This window comes from Thamnophis elegans, chromosome Z (genome assembly GCF_009769535.1).
Source record: "Thamnophis elegans isolate rThaEle1 chromosome Z, rThaEle1.pri, whole genome shotgun sequence".
In the NCBI taxonomy this organism is placed as follows: domain Eukaryota; kingdom Metazoa; phylum Chordata; class Lepidosauria; order Squamata; family Colubridae; genus Thamnophis; species Thamnophis elegans.
Window position 1 is genome coordinate 85,544,620 of NC_045558.1, and position 22,165 is coordinate 85,566,784.

Genomic DNA, 22,165 nt, shown 5'->3' on the forward strand with positions numbered 1-22,165 from the left:
TCCCACGTCTTCGCTTTGAGAGTTCAATTTTCTTTTCCTTGATTTTTTTTCTACCTCTTAACTATTCTGATTTTTTTAATGTGCTTGTTCTGCCGCTAGCCAATATTCCCATAAGCTTTCCCATTGAATTTCTTGGGATCGTTTTTCAATTTAAAAAAATGTTCTCTTACCCAGTTGACAAACCTCTCCTCCTGCACAGCCTTAGGTTTTCAGGCTGTCTTTGGCTTCATGGCAGCCATGTTTGCTGCCATGGCAGCCATGTTTGTCATCAGCTGAGGGGGCTTTCCTAATCAAGGAGAGAAGATGCAGCTATCCTCTAACTGCTAGGTCGTACCCCTTTGCTTCACCACTCCTACAGAGTGGCTATGGTCCAAATTTGGACCCTTCAATAAGGAGAGATCAGAGCTGGCCATGGTGTTCACAGACCTGGCTACCAGTGGTGCTGAAGTACAACCAGAAGTCAGCACTCTCAAATTTTAATCAACATGATAAATCGTTTGTAAATGCTCATAAAAAACTTTTCACTTTATATAAAAGTATTTTGAACTTCAGTGACAGATTTCTCTTGTTGATTCTGGATATAAAGAATGTTTCATATATACATATTTAAAATATTGTGTCTTATTTGCTTAGGTAACAAAGTAGTATGCAGCTACATTCACAAGAGTTTTGGTGACTACCAAGATACAAAAATACAAAAGGACTGCAAGTAAAACTTATAGAAAATATATGCCATCAGTCCACAAAAGCCCTCAGGAAATGATTTCATCTTCAGCCTTTCCTTGAAGGCAGCAGCGTGTGAGAGATATCTGCAAAGTTGTAAGGTAGCCTTCCCCAAGCTAATGCCCTCCAGATAGGTTGTTCACTGTATTCTCCACATTTATTAAAAACTCAAGACAGAAAGTACATACTATACTCCTTTCTCCTCCTATTTTTCTCACAACAACAAATGTGGAACATGGGGCGGGGAGAGAGAGAGAGAGACAGACAGGCAGGCAGGCAGACAGACAGACAGACAGAGATACCTTGTAGGCTTTCATGCCTATGGAGGAACTAGAACTTTTAGTTTCCTGATCTAACACCATGCTGCTAGACCAAACTGGCTATATGTTGGGGTTGTAATTCCCCATGTTCAATGTTCTACTTGCTGCCATGACTAATACTACTGCAAACATGAATTAAGTTATAAGAGAGTGGATGGAAAAACAATGGCAGAAAGAAGTTTGGGGTGTGTGAAGTGCTGTTCCAATCTAATCAATCTACCACACATTTGCTTGTTATCATATATTAAAGCTAATATTACAGGCTAAACAAAAAACACATGAAGCAACTGTGAGAGATGAAGATAGAGTTGGACATTTTGTTTCAGTTGTGTATGCTTTTTTGAACAGGGATGTCTCATATAATCAAATCCAGACCATTGAGACAAATGCATTTGAACATCTTCCATTTCTGGAATCTATGTAAGTCACTAAAGAAAAATACAAAACCAATTTAAATTATGATGGAAATTGGGGGAGGCGGCAAATTGAAATTGAATGCTGTTAATTCTCCCAGTTGTGTATGTATCAATGACTTGTTACTGAAAGGTTGGCTGTCCCACAATTTTTTTTAAATGGGGAAAGAGAGCTTGAACTCAAGGTTGAAAAAGCAGCTTTCTTTCTCCCTAGAGAACGATTTATAATCCCAGGTAAGACCAGATGACTGTGCATGTTCTGCATGTTCTAAGAAGTACCTTAAATGAGTTTGGTCTGAACTCTGGAATCTAAGTTGATTAAGATTCAGTTCTAGGCTTGATTGTGAGTGCCAGACCTGAATTTTCATAAGTGGGAAAACACTGCAGTACTTTTGTGGATTTACAGAACTTACTATGAACTTGGAATCTCTAGTCAAAACTATATTCTTGCAGAGGATTTCATTTGCCCTTTGAATCATGAGCTCTGCATTTATATTAAATAATGATAGCCCATTAATAACAGTCCAACCCCAAATATGCACTGGAGTTTCTGCATTAAAGAAAGGGCAGTAATTGGAAGAAGCCTGGAGTGGTTGTTTAGAAGATCAAAGTGAGGAAGAAAAAAAGTTCCTTTTGTTTTGCTTGTTTTTATGTGTTGTTTATTTTATACAGTTGTAAGATACTCTACATAGCTCTCTTGCTTCAATTTCCTTTCCAGCAATCTCCGGGGCAACTATATTTTGCGGATAATGCAAGGGGCCTTTCAGTCCTGGCATGGGATGATGTTTCTATCCAAGGTGTAAGTAAAAGTGAAACACTTTCAGATAGTGGGTGAGACAGATGGTTTCCAACAATGGGACACAAAGTCTCCACTAATGCCTGCTGGAGATTACCAGGCTTGTTTGATGGATTTCATCCCAAACACTACTCTTTTGAAGGATAGTCCCTGAGTATGGACAGCCAACAGTTTCTAAGTTGATTTCCAAGCCAGATATCTGGATCTCCAAACCTACCGGACATATCTGGAATATTTTTTTATATTGTTATGACTTTATACGTCACTTTTCCAATAATACTAGTTCTGCCTATAATTATTTTACACTGCCTCCTTGGAATAAGTAATAACTAGTATTTTGTGATAAATTCTTACTTAACCATACAAATATATAACAGATAAGTGGACTACTAGCCACAATGATCCTTCAATTCATTGTTGCTACAATATGTCCTTAAGGCAAGTCACCAAGATACAGTGACAGGATTTTAAGACAGCTCTCTGAGATACTATGGATTTTCTCAGAAACCCTCTTTCTTCACACAGTGTTCATACAACTCATCCTTAGAGGGGAAAGGGTGGAAAAGATGCTCCCATATCACTTTTTAACCTTAACTTTTGACAAAAAGATAAGTGCTGTAGTAAAATTCTTCACAAATTTAAACCCATACTAATAGGAACCTCATTCTCAAAAATCTGCAAGTACAGAATAACTTATTTTGAAAGTATTCCATGAAAACAATAATCTCTCAAGATAGGTTAATATTAAATTTGTCTAATGGATATCATGATTGTTAGATGATGGGTAAGAGACAAAAAGGCTGTGAAAAGGGCTCATGTCAAAAAGAACATTGGATATATTAGTGTTTCTGTACTAGACTCCTCTAAGTCAAAGGGGGAGTTAAATATTGTGTTTGGTTTTAGAATGAGGATATAAATCTATTGTGTAGAATGGAGAAAGAAAATAGATATGCTCAATTATGGATCTGCCCTTTATATAAAGAACAAAAATGGGTGCACTGGAAATTTTGCTGTTCTTTGTATCAAGAACAGCATAGTCCGATGTGCTGGAAAGATTACAAATATAAATTAAATCTATGGATATATTTTCACTTACCTGATGAAAATTTTGAGGTGACAGTAAGATGATGAATGAAATAAGAAAGGCACACAAAGGACTTCTGGCAATGATGTCATCATGCAGGTGATGAGAAACAGCGGGTCTCATAACCCAAAACCCAAACTTCTTCATCTGGGCTCAACTTTGAGCACTGTGGAACCTGAAGGGATCAGCAGATTCAGGGGGAAACTCTGAATACACTGGGATGCTAAGACAACATCACCCCCCCCCCAGTGCATAGAAGAACCCACTAAACTGATGGAGATCTACCCCTGTCACTTGGACAGGACTGGAGCAATGGCAGCCGCATAAGAGGGAAGCAAATAGTAGAGAAAGCAGTTGAAATCGAGTCATCTGTAATGATGGATAACCCAAGAAAGGAGAACAATGTGAAATTGGTGGAGCGGGTGAGCTGAAAAGAAAAAGACTCCATGGTGAAGACTGTTTTACAGTCTGGATTGGGGGTGAAAAGTGGTGAGAGCAGAGGCGGGGAGCAGAAAGTGGCAGCATGAGTAATCAGAAGAGGAGTGATCGCGGAGGGAAACCTGATAAGAGAGTGAAAAGAAAGCAGAAAGAGCCAACGTTTGCAATGGGATCGGGATATATCAGCAGTTGATAAGACCTGACGGGCACACAGAGGATTGTATAGGAATCGGGCTGATTGTTTTTTTTCTTTTTTCCTAAGAAGAGGCGAACTTTGGACAGAGTTACAATCGTAAATAATAAAAACAGGTAACAAAAGCCCACTTTTTAGGGGTTACAATTTTAAATCTCTTTTTTGGGGAGAAGGCAGATCTGGCCAGGGGACAGTAGGAAAAGTGTTTTTGGAGCAAGTGGAGAAGTTTTTTTCTTTTCTTTTTTTCTTTTCTGTGGGTGATGCTGTGAATGACTGAGTGGAAAGTGATACCGAGATGAAAGCAACACCTAGTGGATTATAAATTTGAACTGTAAAAGTTGATACAAGATCAATTAATAGTGATATAAGGAAAAAAACCTCTGGGGGGAACAGAAGAAAAGCAGAAGATAATCACAGTAGATAATGACATAATTGAATATTAATATTATTATGATAGGGGAAATCCCATTGCTATTGATATTATAAAAAGTATAAAATTATATAGGATTATATAGAATGAAATAGGCAAAGGAAGAATATATATTTTTTCAGTGTATAAGACACAACTTTTTTTCTCAAAAAAGAGGCTGAAAATCTGGGTACGTTTTTTACATCGAATACAGCATTTTTTGTCTCCTGAAATCCCACCCCCTTCACCAAAATGTCCATCTTAGACATAATTTGTATACAAGAAGTGCACATTAAAAAGGAACATACTAATCTACTGGAAAATACAAAATCAGGAAAATTATATATAGTATTGGCAGACAAGGAAAAAAAAAGAGGGATACCAATGTATATAAAAGAAAAAAATAAACTCTAAATTAGTCTATTCTGTTGAAGGTAGGATTTTAATGATTGAATTAGAAACAACACAAAAAACAATCTTATTAATAGTGATATATGCACCAAATCAGAAACAAGAGAAATTTTATAGGAGATTGCACAATAAAATAAATGAATTAGATTATGAAAATATTTGTTTAATTGTGGATTATAATGCAATGGCTGATAAAAAGATGGATTATGAAAGTAAAAAAAAAACAAGACTAAGAAAAATACATTACCTAAATTCTTTTTCAAGGTGGCAACAGAATATAAATTACACGATATTTGGAGAGAAATGCATAAAACATGAAAACAGTATACTTTCTATTGAACCCATATCAGTCCTGGTCAAGAACAGATATGGCTGGACATTATCTGGACTACGAGTCCAATTAGAGGAAAATGAAATAGAAACAAATGAGTGGGCAGATCATAATCCAATAAAATTTAAATGGAAAGGCCAAAAAAGAAAAAAAAGATGGATGATGAACTCAAATATCGTAAAAGAGACAGAATATTCTCAAATGCTAGAGAAAGAAGTAAAACTATTTCTTAAAGCGAACAAAAACGAAGAGTCCTCAATGCAAAATCTCTGGGATACCATGAAAGCATACATCAGAGGCTTCACAATCATCTATATAGCAAGATAAAACAGAAAACAAGAAGAGCAACAAGAACATATGGAAAAAGAACTCAGTGAAGTGGAAGCAGAATTAAGAAAGACCCAAAGATAAGGTGACCAGATTTTCAGATTGGTCTCCTGCTCCCAGCACCTTCCGATTCCCACCAGTACCGTTACTCACCAGTTAAGCTAAGCAGCAAGCAAAAGATGAAATGAAATGGAGACTCGTGTGGCGTGCTAAGCTAAGCGGACTCCAGCCAATCAGTGAGCTGGCTGGGATGGAAAATTTTAAGCACGCCGCATGCTTAAAATTTTCCATCCCAGCCAGCTCACTGATTGGCTGGAGTCCAGGCCAATCAATGAGCGGCAGGCTGGGCTGGCTTAGATTTTTAGTGTAGATAGAACGGAACGAGCTAGCGAGCTAGCAGCTAATGGGCGGGGGAGTGAGCGAGCTGCGAGCGCCAAAATAAAGCGGGTTTTTTAAGAACGGCCCGGGACGCAGGAAAAATTATGGGAAGGCGTGCCTGTCCTGCCAGATGTGGGACGTCTGGTCACCTTACCCAAAGAACAAAAAGAAAAAAGAAAGATGATAAAACATATTTAATAACTCATAAAAGAAATAAAAGAATTAGCACAGAAAATTAAAGTGGCCAAACAAAATTACTTTGAACAAGCCTGGATGGTGGCTGGCATACAGATTAAAAAATGAAAGAGAAAAAAGAATTATATATCAATTAAAAGATGACAAAAGAAATATTCAACATAAATCAGAAGAAAAGAAGCAAATTATACAAAAATATTTTACAAAATTATACACGCAAGATAATATGGCAGGAACTAAGATAAAACAATACCTAAACTCAGAAAAGATAAACCCAATCTCGAAAGAACAAAGGGAGGCAATAAATAGGCCAATAACAACAGTGGAAATAGAATTAGTCCTGAAGCATCAGAAGAACAATAAAACCCCAGGACCAGACGGAATCCCAGTGGAGTTATATAAATATAATCAAATAATATTGGAAGAATTAGGACTGGAAATGTTTAATGAGGTTTTAGGAAAAGCTAAGGTGCCTGAATCATGGATGGAAGCAATAATATCGCTAATCCCGAAAGAAGAAGCCAACTTACAAGAAATTCAAAACTATAGACCAATCTCACTATTGAATTCCAAGTACAAACTATTTGCAGCAATTATGACAGAAAGAATTAAACAAGTGCTAAATGAACAAATACACCCAGATAAAAATGGATTTTTACCTCATAGACACATTACAAATAACATGAGAGTCATCCTAGATATATTAGAATATTATGAGGCACATCCGAAAAACAATTAGTACTGGTTTTCCTTGATGCACAAAAAGCATTTAACAACATAATTTAGAAGTTTATAACAATTCAATTAGATATGATGAAATTTGGAGAGAAATTTACAAAAATTATGGAAAAAATATATAATACCCAGACAGCCAATGTTCTGATGAATGGAGACCTTAAAATGGTAACTAAGAATATGACAAAAAAGCAAGGAGGAATTGGAATTAGTGACTAAAATGCAAACAATTAAGAAAGTGAAATACTTGGGGATTTGGATGTCGGCAAAGTGTTCTACAATTAAAGATGATAATTATAATAAATTAATGATGCAAATAAAGAAAGATCTAGAAAGCTGGAAAAAATTCTGTTATCACTAATGGGGCGTATAGCCACAGTTAAAATGAATATTCTACCAATAATTTTATTTTTGTTACAAGCTGCACCTATAAATCCTGATAAAACTTTTTTCCAGGAACTAAATAAATTAACATCTAGGTTCATTTGGCAAGGGCAAAAACTAAAGTCAATGCAAGACAGCAAGGAGAGAGGAGGCTTAGCTCTACCAGATTGGGAGCTATACTCATAACCGACTACACTAACATGGCTAAAGGATAGAGTTAAAAAATAAAAAAATCTTGACCTTAGAAAGTCATGATTTGCAAGTAGGTTGGCACATATTCTTATGTGACAGTAAAAACAAAACACATAAATACTTCCGATAACATATAATTAAAAATGAGTTATTACAAAACTGCTTCAAATTTTTTTAAAAATCACTGTTTGAAAATCCCGAATTGGATATCTCCAACAGAAAGGACGACACACCCAAAATTTACAGATATGAACAAAGTGATATGATACAGAGATTTAATTAATGGACAGGGAATTCTGAAAAAAATCAAGGAATTGGCAGAACAAAACACGAAAGTCGATTTGATTTGATTTGATTTTATTGACATTTGTAGGCCGCCCTTTTCCCTGAGGGGACTCAGGGCGGCTCACATAAAATCAGGGAAGGGGAAATGCAGACAATAACAAAGACACATATAATAAAAACAGTAACCAACATGCATTCATCATTCGGGAGGGGCAACTATCTTCATCCCCAGGCCTGACGGGCTAGCCAGTTCTTCAAGGCTGTGCGGAAGGCCTGGACGGTGGTGATTGGCTAACCTACTTGCAAATCAAAGCTAAACACAATAACGATATTAAAACATGAAATCCTAATGGAACCACACGAATTAGATAAAATAATTCAGAGTACAGAAAAGGAAGAAGATAGGAAGATTATATAAATTTCTTCTGAAATATAAAAGGGAAGAAGAAATAGTGAAGGAGCAAATGGTAAGATGGGCCCAGAACTTTGGCTACAATATTGAATTCGATAAATGGAAAAAAATTTGGGGGACAAATTTAAAAATGACACTCTCGGTCACATACAAGGAAAACCAGTATAAAATATTTTACAAATGGCACCTACCACTAGCAAGGCTAGCAAAAATCTCAGCAAGTATAGCACCAAAGTGTTGGAAATGTGAAATAGCACACGGAACATATTATATATGGTGGATGTGTGAGGAGGCCAAAAAGTATTAGAAAATGGTTAAAAATTGGTTAGAGTTGATAACAGGAGTTAAAATTGATTGGAAACCAGAAATGTTCCTATTAGGAATAATGACAACCAAATATAAAAAAGAAATTCTGTATTTAATTCTACACATAATAATGGCAGCGAGGAAAATAAACTGATACCAAATGAAGACGAAATAATAAGAAAGGTTCTGGACTCTGTCTAAATGGACAAATTAATAAAACAAATTCAGCAAAAAGAAGAGACAGAATATTATCAGACATGGGGGAAAAGGTATAGGTGGTTGGAAAGAAACAAAGGTCAATGAAAGAAGTTAATAAAGTCCAAAAACAGAAATTAAGGAGGATTATCATGTATATATACACTCAAGAGAATTTAAACTTATTAGAGGTAATTAGCCAATATATCAGATAGATAAGTAAAAGATAATGAAATAAGAGGGTTAAAAATGGTGAAACTTAAGTGAAACGTATTAGAAGGGGAAACAACATAAGGAGAATTTGAATCAATTTGAAACTACTATAAGAAGGAACATGAAGTTCCAATATATGTTCCAATATATTGTGTAAATGTAGTCTATGTCTTAAGTTTTGTTTTTTGGATTTTTAAGGTTTGAAAAATAAGAATAAAAAAAAAGAAAGGCATACAAAGTAGTAATTGTAATTATTAGTATTTCATATATAGTACTGGATATTCATGCTCAGGCCATGATAAAGAAAATAAATTTCTAGTTACCCTACCCTTATTCTTATTAGCCTTGGAACTCTCCAGGGGAAAGACTAGGCAATTTTTAATCTTTAAAAAATGCCCATAATCTAGTACTAGATCAGTGACATGCGGTGAGGATTATGATTGGTGAGGCAAGAGCGCAGCAGCGGCAAGAAGCAACGTCCCCGCCACTGTGTCTGACAGGCCAAGCGTCTCGCATTTATGGCGGACATAAACGCGAGATGCTTGGCCTGTTGGACACAGTGGCGGGGACGTCCCTGCCGCTGCCGCGTTCCACCTCCTCACCCCTGCCTCCTCCGACCCCACCGCTGTGTCCGACAGGTCAGGCATCTCGCATTTATGTCTGCCATAAACACGAGACGCCTGGCCTGTCAGACACAGTGGTGGGGACGTCCCTGCCACTGCTGCACCCCGTGCTGCCACGAGACGCCTGACCTGTAGGAGACAGTGGCGGGGACGGAGGAGGCGAGGGGGGGGCGAGGTGGCAGCCGGCAAAGAAAGGGGAGAGGAGGAGGAGGAAAGGGAGGGTGGAGCAGGACGGGGCTCCCAGTGGGGGGGAGAGGGCTGCCCCTCTCTTCTCAAACAAATTCTCTCTCAAATTGAGAGAGAGTTTGTTTGAGTGAAGTGAAGAAAGAAAGACACGCACACACACACACAAATTACAATACAAAATTCCCCCCTCCCTCCATCGGATCCACATACCTTTTCCAGCTGTGGATTTCAACTCTCCTCTTGTCCACCCGCCATGATGAAAATGTAAAAAATGTAAAAATAAAAAGGCAACTTAGGCAAGATTTGCTGCTGCCAGATCAGGAGGCAAAGAACCACGTGCCTCCTTTGCATAAGGAATGTTTTGCCTTTTAATCTTTGCTTAACTCTGAGCAAGGGTTAAAAGGCAAAAAATTCCTTATGCAAAGGAGGCCCATAGTTCTCTTGCCTCCCCCTACAGTTAGCACTAAGCAGACTCAGAGTCATCCACTGTTACTCTGGAGTCTGGCAGCAACTACCTTAGCCTTTTTCTTTTTAATTTTCCTTTTCTTTTCCTCATGACACTGGTGAGATCCCGCCTCCCCTGCCTCCCCTGACTGCACATCCCTGCACTAGATCTTATGGATCATTTAGAGAACATTGGTCATATTATTGTTACATTTAACATAGATGCAATCATATTGACATCAAAAGAAATTGCTCAGAAATGAGAGGTTGATTTTAAAAAAAAGGTTTCAAATAAATTTGGTGGTAAGAGGAACCTGTTCTTCAATTGAATAGGAAAACAGAAAGGAAAAACAGGAACAAATGGACAAGCAGAAATAGATTTAGGACACCTGAAATGTAGCATTTCATCCAGTGGTGGGATTCAGGCAGTTCGAACTACTTCAGGGGAATTGGTTGTTAACTTTCTGAGCAGTTTGATGAACTGGTTGTTGGAAGAATCATTAGGGCAGAGAACCGGTTGTTAAATTATTTGAATCCCACCACAGATTTCATTTTGTGCAAAATAAACCAGACAAATTTCTTACAGTAAAAAGTAGCAAACATTAACTTGGATAACTCTAAAGTTATAATTTTGCTTATTACTTCTTGCTGGTAGGATGAGTAATTAATAATAATGTTATTTAAGGTCAAAGACCAAAAGAAAACATGATTTATTGCTTAAATACCTGAATTTTTCCTGTTTTATTTTGCTACTCTCAATTTTGCTAAACTGATAACCAGTCTTTCTTTCAGGAATCTCAACCATAATCCACTGAGAGAGATTGAGGATTCCCATTTCTACAGATTGCCCTCAGTGGAATTCCTGTATGTGTGAAGTTGTTCTTGGCTTTATTAAGGGTTTATTTACTCTAGTATTCAGCATTTTTTTCCTAATTCAGTTGGCTTGAGCTATAATATCTGAAGATCAGTGTGGCCCTCAATTAGTATTAGAAAAACCTAGGTCCAGATTTTCTTACAGCCATGAAATTCATAGCATAACCATGGACCAGTCATTAAGTCTTAGCTGTCAGTTGTCCAGATCAGGAAAAAGATACCACAAGAAGACTAGAAGTATGTTTCATTGAGACTGCTAGGTAAATAGCCTTGAGGTGTCAAGGAAAAGATTATAATTGTTCAATAAATAAACCACTTCACAGAGTTATTTTTTCTGAGGAGAAAACAAAATAGGCATGTATTATGTGGCTATGTAAAAAAGAGGAAAGGGAGTAAGAAAACACTGTATATATTGTTTTTTCAGTTGGCGGCATTTAATTACCATAATGATAGGTTTTTAATCTTGGATCTCAAGCCTAGGCTGGAATTTATGAATGAATCCATTGAACTACATGAAGTTGCTTTAATTCTATGTTCGTTTTTGAATCATTACATGGCAAAAGGAATCATCCCAATATATTTTGTATCCACTGGAAGACTGTAGACAAACTGATTTATAAAGATAATTTTTAGATTAAGCATTGAAGCTCAAGTCTTGTTCAAAATGAAAAGTTAGTATTTTTATTTGGTGTGAATTTATCACAAGATCAATGTAATCCCTTACAACACAAGCCTTATGAGGTAGGATGACTGAGAATGAGTGACTGATCCAAAGTCACCCAGGGAATTTGGACAATTAAGTGACTGGAGACTGGAACTTGGGTCACCCAATGCCCAGGCCAACCCCTTAACCTCCACACAGAGGCTCCTGACACCCCTATGGGAACCAATGCCAACAATCTCAGTGATAAGCTGTGATTATTTAATAGCAAGAAAAATCTATGTGTATTTATTTTCTTATTTTAAACATTGCTTCACATGTGGAAGACTGATATCCTGGCATTTGAAAATCAGCTTCCATTCCAACTTTGCATGATGAAGAGTTGTGTACAGTATTGTTCAGCAACAGCACTCCCTTTCCTATCTTCTTACAGCAGCTGATCAAAACATTTTATTACTTTTAAATTACCATATTGTTATTTGTGTCCTTTCCCCCAAAGAGCTCAAAACAGTGGAAATAGTAATACTTATTCATTTTATATTTGAACAATCAGATAAACTTGAATTCATAACTCTTAAATTGCTTGTTAAGTATGAAAAATGGCTACTGAATATGCATTGTTTGTTTGGTGCACTGAACTGTAAAAAACAGGCTGGAATTATAGATCGTGCTTAACCACAAAAGCATAAAGTAAGATTTAAAATAACCTAGTTTTACCTATTCTGTGACTGTAGATGCTCCTTCTTTAACTTGTTAACTGTGTTGTAAACTCAGTCATAAAGGGATAACCAATGATATGAAGTCTTCCATTCAACTTCATGAATGTATTCTCCCTGGCTCTGTTCTGCAAATTATCTATTTCTCCCTATCTTTGGAAAAGTCTTTGTGTCCTTTTTTGCAGAGACCTTAGTTCTACAGAAATAACTCCAGGCATAGTACAGAAATTGCTCAAAATTTCCTTGAAGTTGAAAACTCTGTAAGTACTTTGAATCTTTTTCTGTATCTATAGGTGTGAGGGGGGGTGGGGGGGAAGCAGGGACATCCATGGAATATTCTATTCCTGTGCAAAAGTGAACAGTGATAGGGAGTTTAGGATTAAAAGTGGTCTACAAAAATACTTTTAGTACATATTGACTTTGTGGAAGATGTGTCTGGAGGCCTGGAGAAGACTAATTAATATAGAAAGTAATCTCTGAAATCAAACCACAATATGAGTCTTACATTTATAGAAATGTAGAAATTCTGTCTTACCCAAGAGCCTATAATAATATTGTCCATTGCCAGTTTCCCCTAATTTGGAGCCTCCCAGGTATTTGAGCTTCAAATCTGGCTGTTTATCAAACAGTTTTGGAGCTCACAAGGAGGGAAAAAGTTGTTTTACTTTGGTTATGCTTATATAATATTGAATTATGAACAAGCTAATCATACTTTAACCTAGTATATTGCACTTCAGAATTGATTATTAAGATGTTGAAATGGTAAATAGTTTCTGCCTTTTAGGATTAATTATCAACATAAAGGAACTAGCCATCAGGAATGTCTATGAAGATTCTCAGTCATCCAGGTCCTGGTTGTCCCAAAAGTGCTTTTTCAAGAGGCAATTGGACTTTCTGTTTTTTCTTTGAAAACATTTCACTTCTCATCCAAGAAGCTTCTTCAGCTTCTTTTACTCTTGAAAAAGCACCTTTGGAATAGCTATCAATAAATTTGCCATAGACTCCCATTCGGTAATGGAACAATGAAGAGTTTAGAAATGATGTTCTGATGTTGTGAAGATGAAGTGAAAGTTGAACTTTACAGAAATAAGATAGAAAGAATATTGATACCTTTGCACTTTGATGTTGGAGAACACTCCTGGGAATATCACACCCACAGATAACAAGACATGGATCAATACAAAAATCAATTCAGAATTCCATATTATCATATTATGGACATATTATTTGAAGACCCAGCTCCCTTGAAAATTCATAATGCTGGGAAATGTGGAAGGAAAAAGAAGGGGATGACCTGCAGAACAATGGATAAACTAAATTACTGCAGTGATTAATGTATTGTTGGAAGGGGACAGATCATCCTTCAGAAAGTCTGACTATGTGGTTGATAAGACACCAATTTAATAGCACCAAATCAGTTTTGTGCCTACGTAGTCTGTACAATTGCTTTATGAGTCACAGTCTCATGTGAGCCTAGAAAATTGATTTAATTAAGTGAACTCTAATTGAGTTTGCTATGGAGAATGTGCTGTGAACACAACCAGTGATTCATAGTAGCTTTACAATTTTAAATATTTTCCCAATTCCATGTGAAATTAGCAGGGATTGAATTGATGTGTACCTCTTTTTCCTTTTCAGCTATCGCTATAATGCACAGTTTCATCCTTTCCCCTTTGAACATTACAAAAAAGTTTTCTTTCTTGTGGAATATCTGATTTATAACACAAAAGCTTCATATACAGAGCATATACTTTAGCCAGATACCAAGGTTCTTTCCAGTTAAAAAGATCTCAAGAAACAGGGCTGAAAATTTATTGCCAGTTAAAGTTAGGCAGAACTGATGAACTAAATGTACCAGAAAGTAAAGGTTTCCCCTGTTCAGTCAAATATGACTCTATGGGACATGGAAGGCTATCACCTTCCAACTAATTTGCTACCTATTTATCTATTCAAATTTACATGATTTCGAACTGCTAATTTGGCATAAGATGGGGCAAGAACAGGATCTCACTCCATATCACTTGGATCTCGGAACTGAGCTGTCAGCTTTTCAGCCGATATTCTCATAGTTTTTAACGGTTGAGACATTGTATCTCTTAAAAGTAACTAGGATCTGATAAAACCAGATTCTAGCAAGATTCTACCATTATAGCTGAATTCTGAAGTCAAGAACATCTCTAAATTGTAGTACCAGTTTGCATAGTTTCTGGAGAACACCAGATACACACACGGCATAAGAAGCGTTGGTCTTAATACTTGTTTTTCTGCCTGTACAATTTAACTCTAATAACGAGGCCCTCTTCCATATGGCTTTTTGCTTCTTCCTATTGATTTATAATGCTGCATGGAAATATAGTATCAGACCAGTAATCAGGTAGATATTCTGGGAAGCTGGGAAGCAATTACCACCATTGTTTGCTATCAGAATCTTAGCTCCTAATTACTTCAACCCAGTTCTGAACCACATGGATGCAGAAATCTTTCTTTTTATCTGGGAATCTAAAAGTCTGGAGCCTGATGACATTGGCAAATGAGGCTTCCCATGGTTTCCAGCAAGTAATAATTTAACCACACCAAATGATTTTCTTACCACAAACTAGAGCTGTTGTAACCTATGTAAAATATCGGAGGGGGGAGTGCATGTGAAATGAGAGTTTTCTTCAAGTAGAAGACTATATGAAAAACCTAAAAGTCAATTTCCTGAAACTGCTGCCTTCTAAAAGTCTTAAGTTACAATTCCCAACATAGCAGGGGAAGATTGTTCTAAACTGTGGCACCTGATTAAAAGGATTAACTCAAACTTGGAGGTACAAATCTTAGCTTATAGAAGTAATAATAAAAGTTTGTGAAGCCCTTCTTTTTTTTTTTTCATCAACAGTGTCTTGCCTAGGAAAATGTCCTACAACCTTCGCAAGATTATGGGTTCCATTGGAGTCTTGCATAAAACTACCAAGTTAGATTGCACCAAAAATTGTCACTTAAATATCATTGACTACGGTAGGCCAAAACGGTTTTCCAAAATACTTTGTCTGTATCCATTCCAATCTTGTTCTAATCTAGGTAGATTGGTTTGGGGTGGGGGATACAATGATAGAACAATACATGAGTAAGCAGATATAAATAATTTTTGGTACCAAATAATGATTGCATATTAAATGGATGCAACAGAAAGCACTGGCACGCACTACAAAATTGATTAAGTCAGACAATTTTTTTTCTCTTAATTTCTCATCTTTTCTGGTATCCAGTTCCAAATATTAACTCTTTTGGAAGTGATAGGTTTGCTTGATTTTATTGGTTTATTGTTATTTTTTGTTTGTATTTTTTTATTTTATTATCAAATTTAGAAACAATCCGTCTCTCTCAGAGAGCAAGTCTGACAGTGCACAAGTAAAATATTAAAACATAAAAACTGCATCTGAATATTAGGAGACATTAAAAGTGAAAAAGATGGCGGGAGCAATATAGCAACATGGCAGAGCCAGCTATTTAGGCTCTCTTGAAAGGCCAGGAGAATGGGGGTCCATTTTGCCTCTGTGAGGAGAACATTATAAAGGATGGAGGGAACAGCAGAGAAAGTTCTCTTCCCAAATTCCACCAGCTGAAATTCTTTAACTGATGGGGTCCGCAACATACCCTTTCTGTCTGACTGAGTGGGATGCGCCAATGTAATGGGGCAAAGACAGTGTAATGGGTAATCTGCTTTATGCCATGTAGAGATTTAAAGGTCATAACCAAAACCTTGAATTGGACCTGGAAGAAACTGGCACCAAATGCAGTCAGAGGAGCAGATGTGTTACATGTATTTGGGGTTACCCAACATTGCTTGCATGGTCACATTCTGTATCAGCTGACACAGATCCTTTTCAAGGATAGTCTCATGTGGAGCACATTGCAATAGTTCAAACAAGATATGACCAGGGTGTGAATGACCAAGCAAAGAGCCTCCAGTATCCAGGAACAGGTGCAACTAGAATATAACACAAAGTTAAGCAAAAGCACTCCTAGGCAAAACTTCTCCCTCCTCTTCAAGCAGGAGTTATAAATCTAGGATAACTCCCAGATTATGCATTAAATCTGCCTGGGGTAGTGCAACCTTATCCAAGACCAAAGGTGATAAACTCACGGATACAGAATCTACCCCCCCACCCACACACACACAAAAACCCACATAGGTTTCTCCCATCTCTTCTGAAAAGATCTTATATTGTCTTTTTGAGATTAATCTCCTTGGAACTATTAGCCACCCAGTCCAGTACTCTAATTGTTCAGTCTAGGCAATATAGACTAGGGAGTCTCATTAAGGCAACTAAAGGTCTGGAAATCAGGGTAGTTTTTTCCTTTTCACCTTGTGATTTGTGATAACTGAAATATTACCTTTCATTCTCAGATTTATTTTCAGTTAAGTTAACAAAAAATAGCAGGAACATTTACATTTAAAGGACTTGATTTTTAATTTAAATCCAAAAATGATATTAGGTGGTGATGATGATCACCAGGTGATATTAGGTGATAAATGATACTTTAACAGGTAAGGTACATGTTAAGGTACCTTGAGGTATGTTGAACTATTATGTTGGGCATTTTCTGGAATATTGAAATAGAAATAAATGAAAGTAACTATTTTAATATCTTATGAAATATGATGATTTGCATACCAATACTGTCCCATTGGCCTATAATACATTTTTGATCATACGTCTTAAACCACCATCTATTTAAGAAAAGAGCCACCTAACTACCTAGTTACTAGGCTCTTTCCTGTTTTGAGACTTATGATTCTTTTTAATATATTAAAGTGTTAAATAGGAAACATCATATCTGTTAATGACATTTTCATCAGGAAACAAGGGTGCGTACTAAGAGGCATAGCTGTCTTTGCAAGTTTCTTCAACCTGCCTGACTATCCCAAATCTAGTGACCTGATATATCCTAACATCACTTTTTCACCATCAAAACATGCTTTTAGTTAGGGCTGCCAGCATCTTTCTTTGCTTCTTGACAGGGCTATAGTGAGTTGTTTGAGAGTTTGGATGTCAGAGATGAATTTCAGCATTATGATAATCTTACATTCTTGAGGCATGCAGTGGTAATTGATGAACAGAGTAACACTTTTGTGGATCAAGTTCAGAAAGTGTAAAGAATACAGAACAAGTTCAAAAGCAGGAGAAAAGACCTTGGAGGTTTTCTAGTCCAATCCTCTGCTCAAGCAGGAGATCCTATACCAGTAGTGGAAAAACCTTTAGTCCAAGTGTCCAAACTGCAACCCAAAACCCACTTATTTATCGCAAAGTGCCAACATGGCAATTTAACTTGAATACTGAGGTTTTACTACGCAAAATAATGATAAACAATGCAGTTCAGCTAATTGTTCTAAGAAAAACTTGATAAATGCTTTTTATGCCCCTTCATTTTTTCTACTTTTGAAATATTACATTTAGCAACAATAAAAAATAAAATTTTTTGTAATATCATTTGTCTTTTCCTCCCCCCTGTCCCCCCTTTCTCTCCCTCTCTCTTCCCACCTCTTTTTCTCTTTCTCCCTATCTCTTTCCCTCCCCCTCTTTTTCTCTCTTTCCCTCTCTTTTTCTCTTTCCCTCCCTCTCTAGCTTTGTCTCCCTTTCTCTCTATTTCCCTCCCCCCTCTCTGCCTGTTTCTCTCTCTCATTTCCTCCCTTTATTTCTCTCTGTGTCTTGTCTTGTCTTGTCTTGTCTTGTCTGTCTGTCTGTCTGTCTGTCTATCTATCATCTATCTATCTATCTATCTATCTATCTATCTATCTATCTATCTATCTATCTATCTATCTATCAATCATCTATCTATCTATCTGTGCTCTCCTATCCAGCTTCATGTGTGACTCCAACCACTTGGGCTATGGAGGGGGAGTGAAGGCTGGCAGGCAGGCAAAGCCAAGCATTAGACATTCACACAAAATAAGACAACTCCACCTTGGATCCTGTTGAGGACACACACACCCTTCCCCCCATTCTCTCTCATGCTGTGGCAGGGGCCTGGACAGCCTGAGCACAGCTCTCTCCTTGAAGGTGACCAGCAAGCAAAGAAATGTGGCACTCTGGCTGGGAGGTGGTGGCGTGGAGCCCCTCCTTTGGCCAGTGAGAGCGGAGCAGACAGGGTGCATACCTTCCCCACTGGCGCTGACCAGGAGTGACACGCGAGCCAAATGTTTGGAGATGCGTTTGGCGGAGTTTGCTTAGCGGGCTGCTTAGTGGGAAGGGAGACCCTGGCCCATTTGGTTCACTTCAGCATGTTGTGGGAACACAAAAAAACGGAGGAAATCCGTGCCTCTCGGTGCTCAGCCCTCAAAGACTCCTTTGGAGTGACTTTTTTTGCTTTTGAAACATTACATTTAGGAACAATAAAAAGGAAATATATTTGTAATATCATCTCTTTCCCTCCCTCCCTTTGTTTCTTACTCCCACACACAGGGGAAAGGAACCCCGGAACTAGTGCTGGATGGTGGGAATGATGTCCAAAGGCCAACGAGTGCCCTGTTGCCAGGGCGGCGCGGAATCCCAATACAGACAGCTCTGCAGGAAAAGAAACTGGTTTTTTTGCCGAGCTGAGCCGACGCAGGGTCGGATTGTGGCTTTGCATCATAATGGGCTTCAGGAGGAGGACCAGACCTTGTCTTCTCCATTGTGAAGTGCGCAAGTGAAAAACTTCATCCAATCAATTCCAATTTCAGGGGATCTTTTTCTTTTGCGAAGAAGTTGGAATTGAGTGGAATGCAATGGAGAAATCTGATTAGAGCTGGGCTGGGGAGACTGTTCGCATGCCCACAGAGAAGACTTTGTGTGCCACATATGGCACATGTGCCATAGGTTCACCATCATGGTCCTATACCATTCCAGACAAATAGCTTCCCAGTCTTTTCTTTAAAACCTCCAGTGATGAAGCCTTCGAAGGCAAACTGTTTCACTGATTAATTGTTCTCACTATTAGGAAATTTCTCCTTAGTTCTAGGTTCCTTTTCTCTTTGATTACGTTTCATCCATTGTTTCTTGTCTTGCCCTTTGGGGCTTTGCAGAATAGATTGATCTCCTCTTCTTTGTGACAACTCTCAAATATTGGAATATTGCTATCATGTCACTCCTAATCTTTCTTTTCACTACAGGTAATCTTCGATTTACACCAGTTCATTTAGTGACCATTCAAAGTGACATGATAACAGCCAAGTGTTTACGACAGTCCCATAATTACGAATGTTGCAGCACCACGGCAGTCGTTCACCCTTACAAATGACCGCAGAGGCACTGCAACATTCAACTTGCCTATCCCCCCTCCCACTTCCAACAATTGCTGCCTCCCTCATATCCTGCTGCGCCAGACTCCCTTACCATGCAAAGATCTGTCTCCTCTCTGCCTTGTTTTATTTGAGAAATCATGCTGCCTTAAAATGTCTCATCAGTTTGCAAACATTTTGAGTGGTGACTGGGCACTGTGATATCACAGGACTTCAGGCCATGAGATCAAGCCCTCCCTCCAAAGCTTCCATTTTCCATGCAAGACATTTGCAAGCCAATGGGATGCTTTGAGGCAGTGAAATCGCACTGCCTCAAAGCATCCCATTGGCTTGCAAACATTTTGAGTGCCAAGACTGAAAGCTTCTGGGGGCCGTGCTCTTGGGCGCAGAGAAGCTGGGGAGGAGAGAGCTAGCTAGATCTTTGCAAGGTAAATGACCTAGTGTGACAGGATGGAGTAGTGGAGCAATTGCATAAAGTATCTCAGTGAGTGGGGGGAAAACCTTGGGTAGTCTTAAGCAGGTGGCCTATTCCCACCCTGAGATAACAAATGTGCACATTTGTGGGTGAAAGCCAGGAGGTTTCATGTTCATTTTATGGGATTCATTCTAACGAATCTTCCAGTTACCAATGTAATTGGTAGGCTCCATTAAATTCGTAAGTCGAGGACTACCTATAGACTAGACATACCCAATTCTTGTAATTGTTCTTTATTTTAGCCTTCAACCCTCTAGTCACCTTGTTGCTCCTTTCTGTACTTTCCAGAGTCTCAACATCTTTTTTTTATATGGTGACTAAAACTGGATGCAGTATTCTTTTTAAAAATTTTTTATTGTTTGTACAAACTTTACATCTTTGCCACACATTACATTTTTTTACCTATCTGTTGTGTCTGTTTTATCTATACAAATAAATCTTTTATACCTATGACTTCATATATTTGTGCATTTACATTATTTCATACATTTTTTTCATTCTATATATAATATTCTATATGTCCTATGTATAGCAGTTTTTACTACATTTATGTTGTTTTGTATAATATATATTAAATCTTTTATAACTATGACTTTATATATTTGTGCATTTACATTATTTAATACATTTTTTTCATTCTATATTTTCTATATATTCTATGTATAACAGTTTTTACTACATCATTTTGTGTAATATTTATTTGTTATAGACTATCTCATATTTCAATCTTTTAATCCTTTTCCGGTTTTGTAGTTGTTTATTGTTTTGTTAATCTTTCTTCCTTTCTTTTTTGCTTTCCTACTTTTCCTCTCTTTTCCTCTAGTCAATTGTACAATAAATCCCATATGGAGTAATATTCAGATTTGTCTTCCTCTTTTAGTTCTTTCATGAGCTTATCCATCTCTGCACATTCCAATATTTTTTAATTACATTTTCTTCTGTTGGCATATAATTATTTTTCCAGTTTTGTGCGAATATAACTCTCGCTGCTGTAACGATGTGTAAAATTAAGTATCTAGTATTTTTTCCATAATTTCCTTTTATAATCCCTAACAAAAATAATTCAGGTTTTAGTGCAATTTGATGTGTAGCAATCTCCTTTAGACAATCTTTTATTTTTTTCCAATAATTTTTCGCAGCTGTGCACGTCCACCACATATGGTAGTATGCAGTGACATGCGGTGAGCTTCATGGCCGGTGAGGCAAGCGCAAACCCCCCGCTGAAGCCCTGGCACAGCTTTAAGATTTGTGGACTTCAACTCCCAGAATTCCTCCTCCAGTCATGTTGCGATGACGTCATCTGCATGGATCTGCTCCACTTTGCTTTATTCATGGGGGGGGGGAGGGCTGCCGCTGAAGATGCCGATGAGCCCCTGCCGCCATGAGAATAACTGCTGCTGCCTCCTCCTCCTCCTCCAACAGCACCACCACATTTGCTGCCCGGCACTGCGGCCTTTTTTCCTGCTCCCGCTCCCTCCCGCAGACTCATGGCTCCTCAAAAGCACATCGGAGGAGGAAGGGGCAGGGGTAACGCAGAGCCCAGCTCAGGTGCTCTGAGCTGTTGGAGGAGGAGGAGGTGGCAGCAGATATTCTGGTGGCAGCGGGGGCTTTGGGGCTTCACTTCAGCCGCAGTGCCAGGCGCAAGCGGCTAAGACTGGCCGCCCACAAAGGACCTCCCCAGGCTTGCTTTGCTGAACACAGGGTGACTGAGGCTAGTTTGAGTGGGCGCGGCCAGCGCAAACTACCGTCAGTCGCCCCACACTCATCAAAACAAGTTTGGGGAGGTCCTTTGTGGGCGGCCAGTCTTAGCAACGATATATTACTAATTCTTTTTAATGTGAACTTGAGTCTCCCCCAAACTGATTGCCTCTGGCATAGAAGCAGCCATCCTTCCAAGTACATCTCGCTATTCCAAGCCAAGCAAAAAAAAACCAAAAACCACCATGTGTTTTTGAGCAAACCCAGCGGGAAAAGCAACCGCCGGCCTAACGGTTCATCCATTTGCAGTCGATCACCATTTACAATGCAGCCTGTCAGCTGACACTGACAAAACGCTGTTTAATGATTTGCCCAGGCAGGGAGGGAAATACGATGCGCCCCACTGGATTACAGAAACGCATTTCAAAAACAGCAAAACCCCACCTTGGAGCTTAAAGTGGACTAACCTCTCGCTTTGCCATGAC

The 22,165-nt window shown here is 38.2% G+C and overlaps 1 protein-coding gene across 1 annotated transcript in view; it reads left to right on the forward strand.

The window, feature by feature from the left end:
- LOC116521207 (leucine-rich repeat-containing protein 37A3-like) overlaps window positions 1-22,165 on the forward strand; it is a 38,627-nt gene that overhangs the window by 5,059 nt on the left and 11,403 nt on the right. Inside the window, exons 3-7 of the mRNA XM_032235898.1 lie at window positions 1,392-1,463; window positions 2,175-2,255; window positions 10,786-10,857; window positions 12,429-12,503; window positions 15,122-15,240. Of these exons, the coding sequence (XP_032091789.1) occupies window positions 2,206-2,255; window positions 10,786-10,857; window positions 12,429-12,503; window positions 15,122-15,240 (316 nt within the window). The 5' untranslated portion in view covers window positions 1,392-1,463; window positions 2,175-2,205. The remainder of the gene's footprint in view (window positions 1-1,391; window positions 1,464-2,174; window positions 2,256-10,785; window positions 10,858-12,428; window positions 12,504-15,121; window positions 15,241-22,165) is intronic.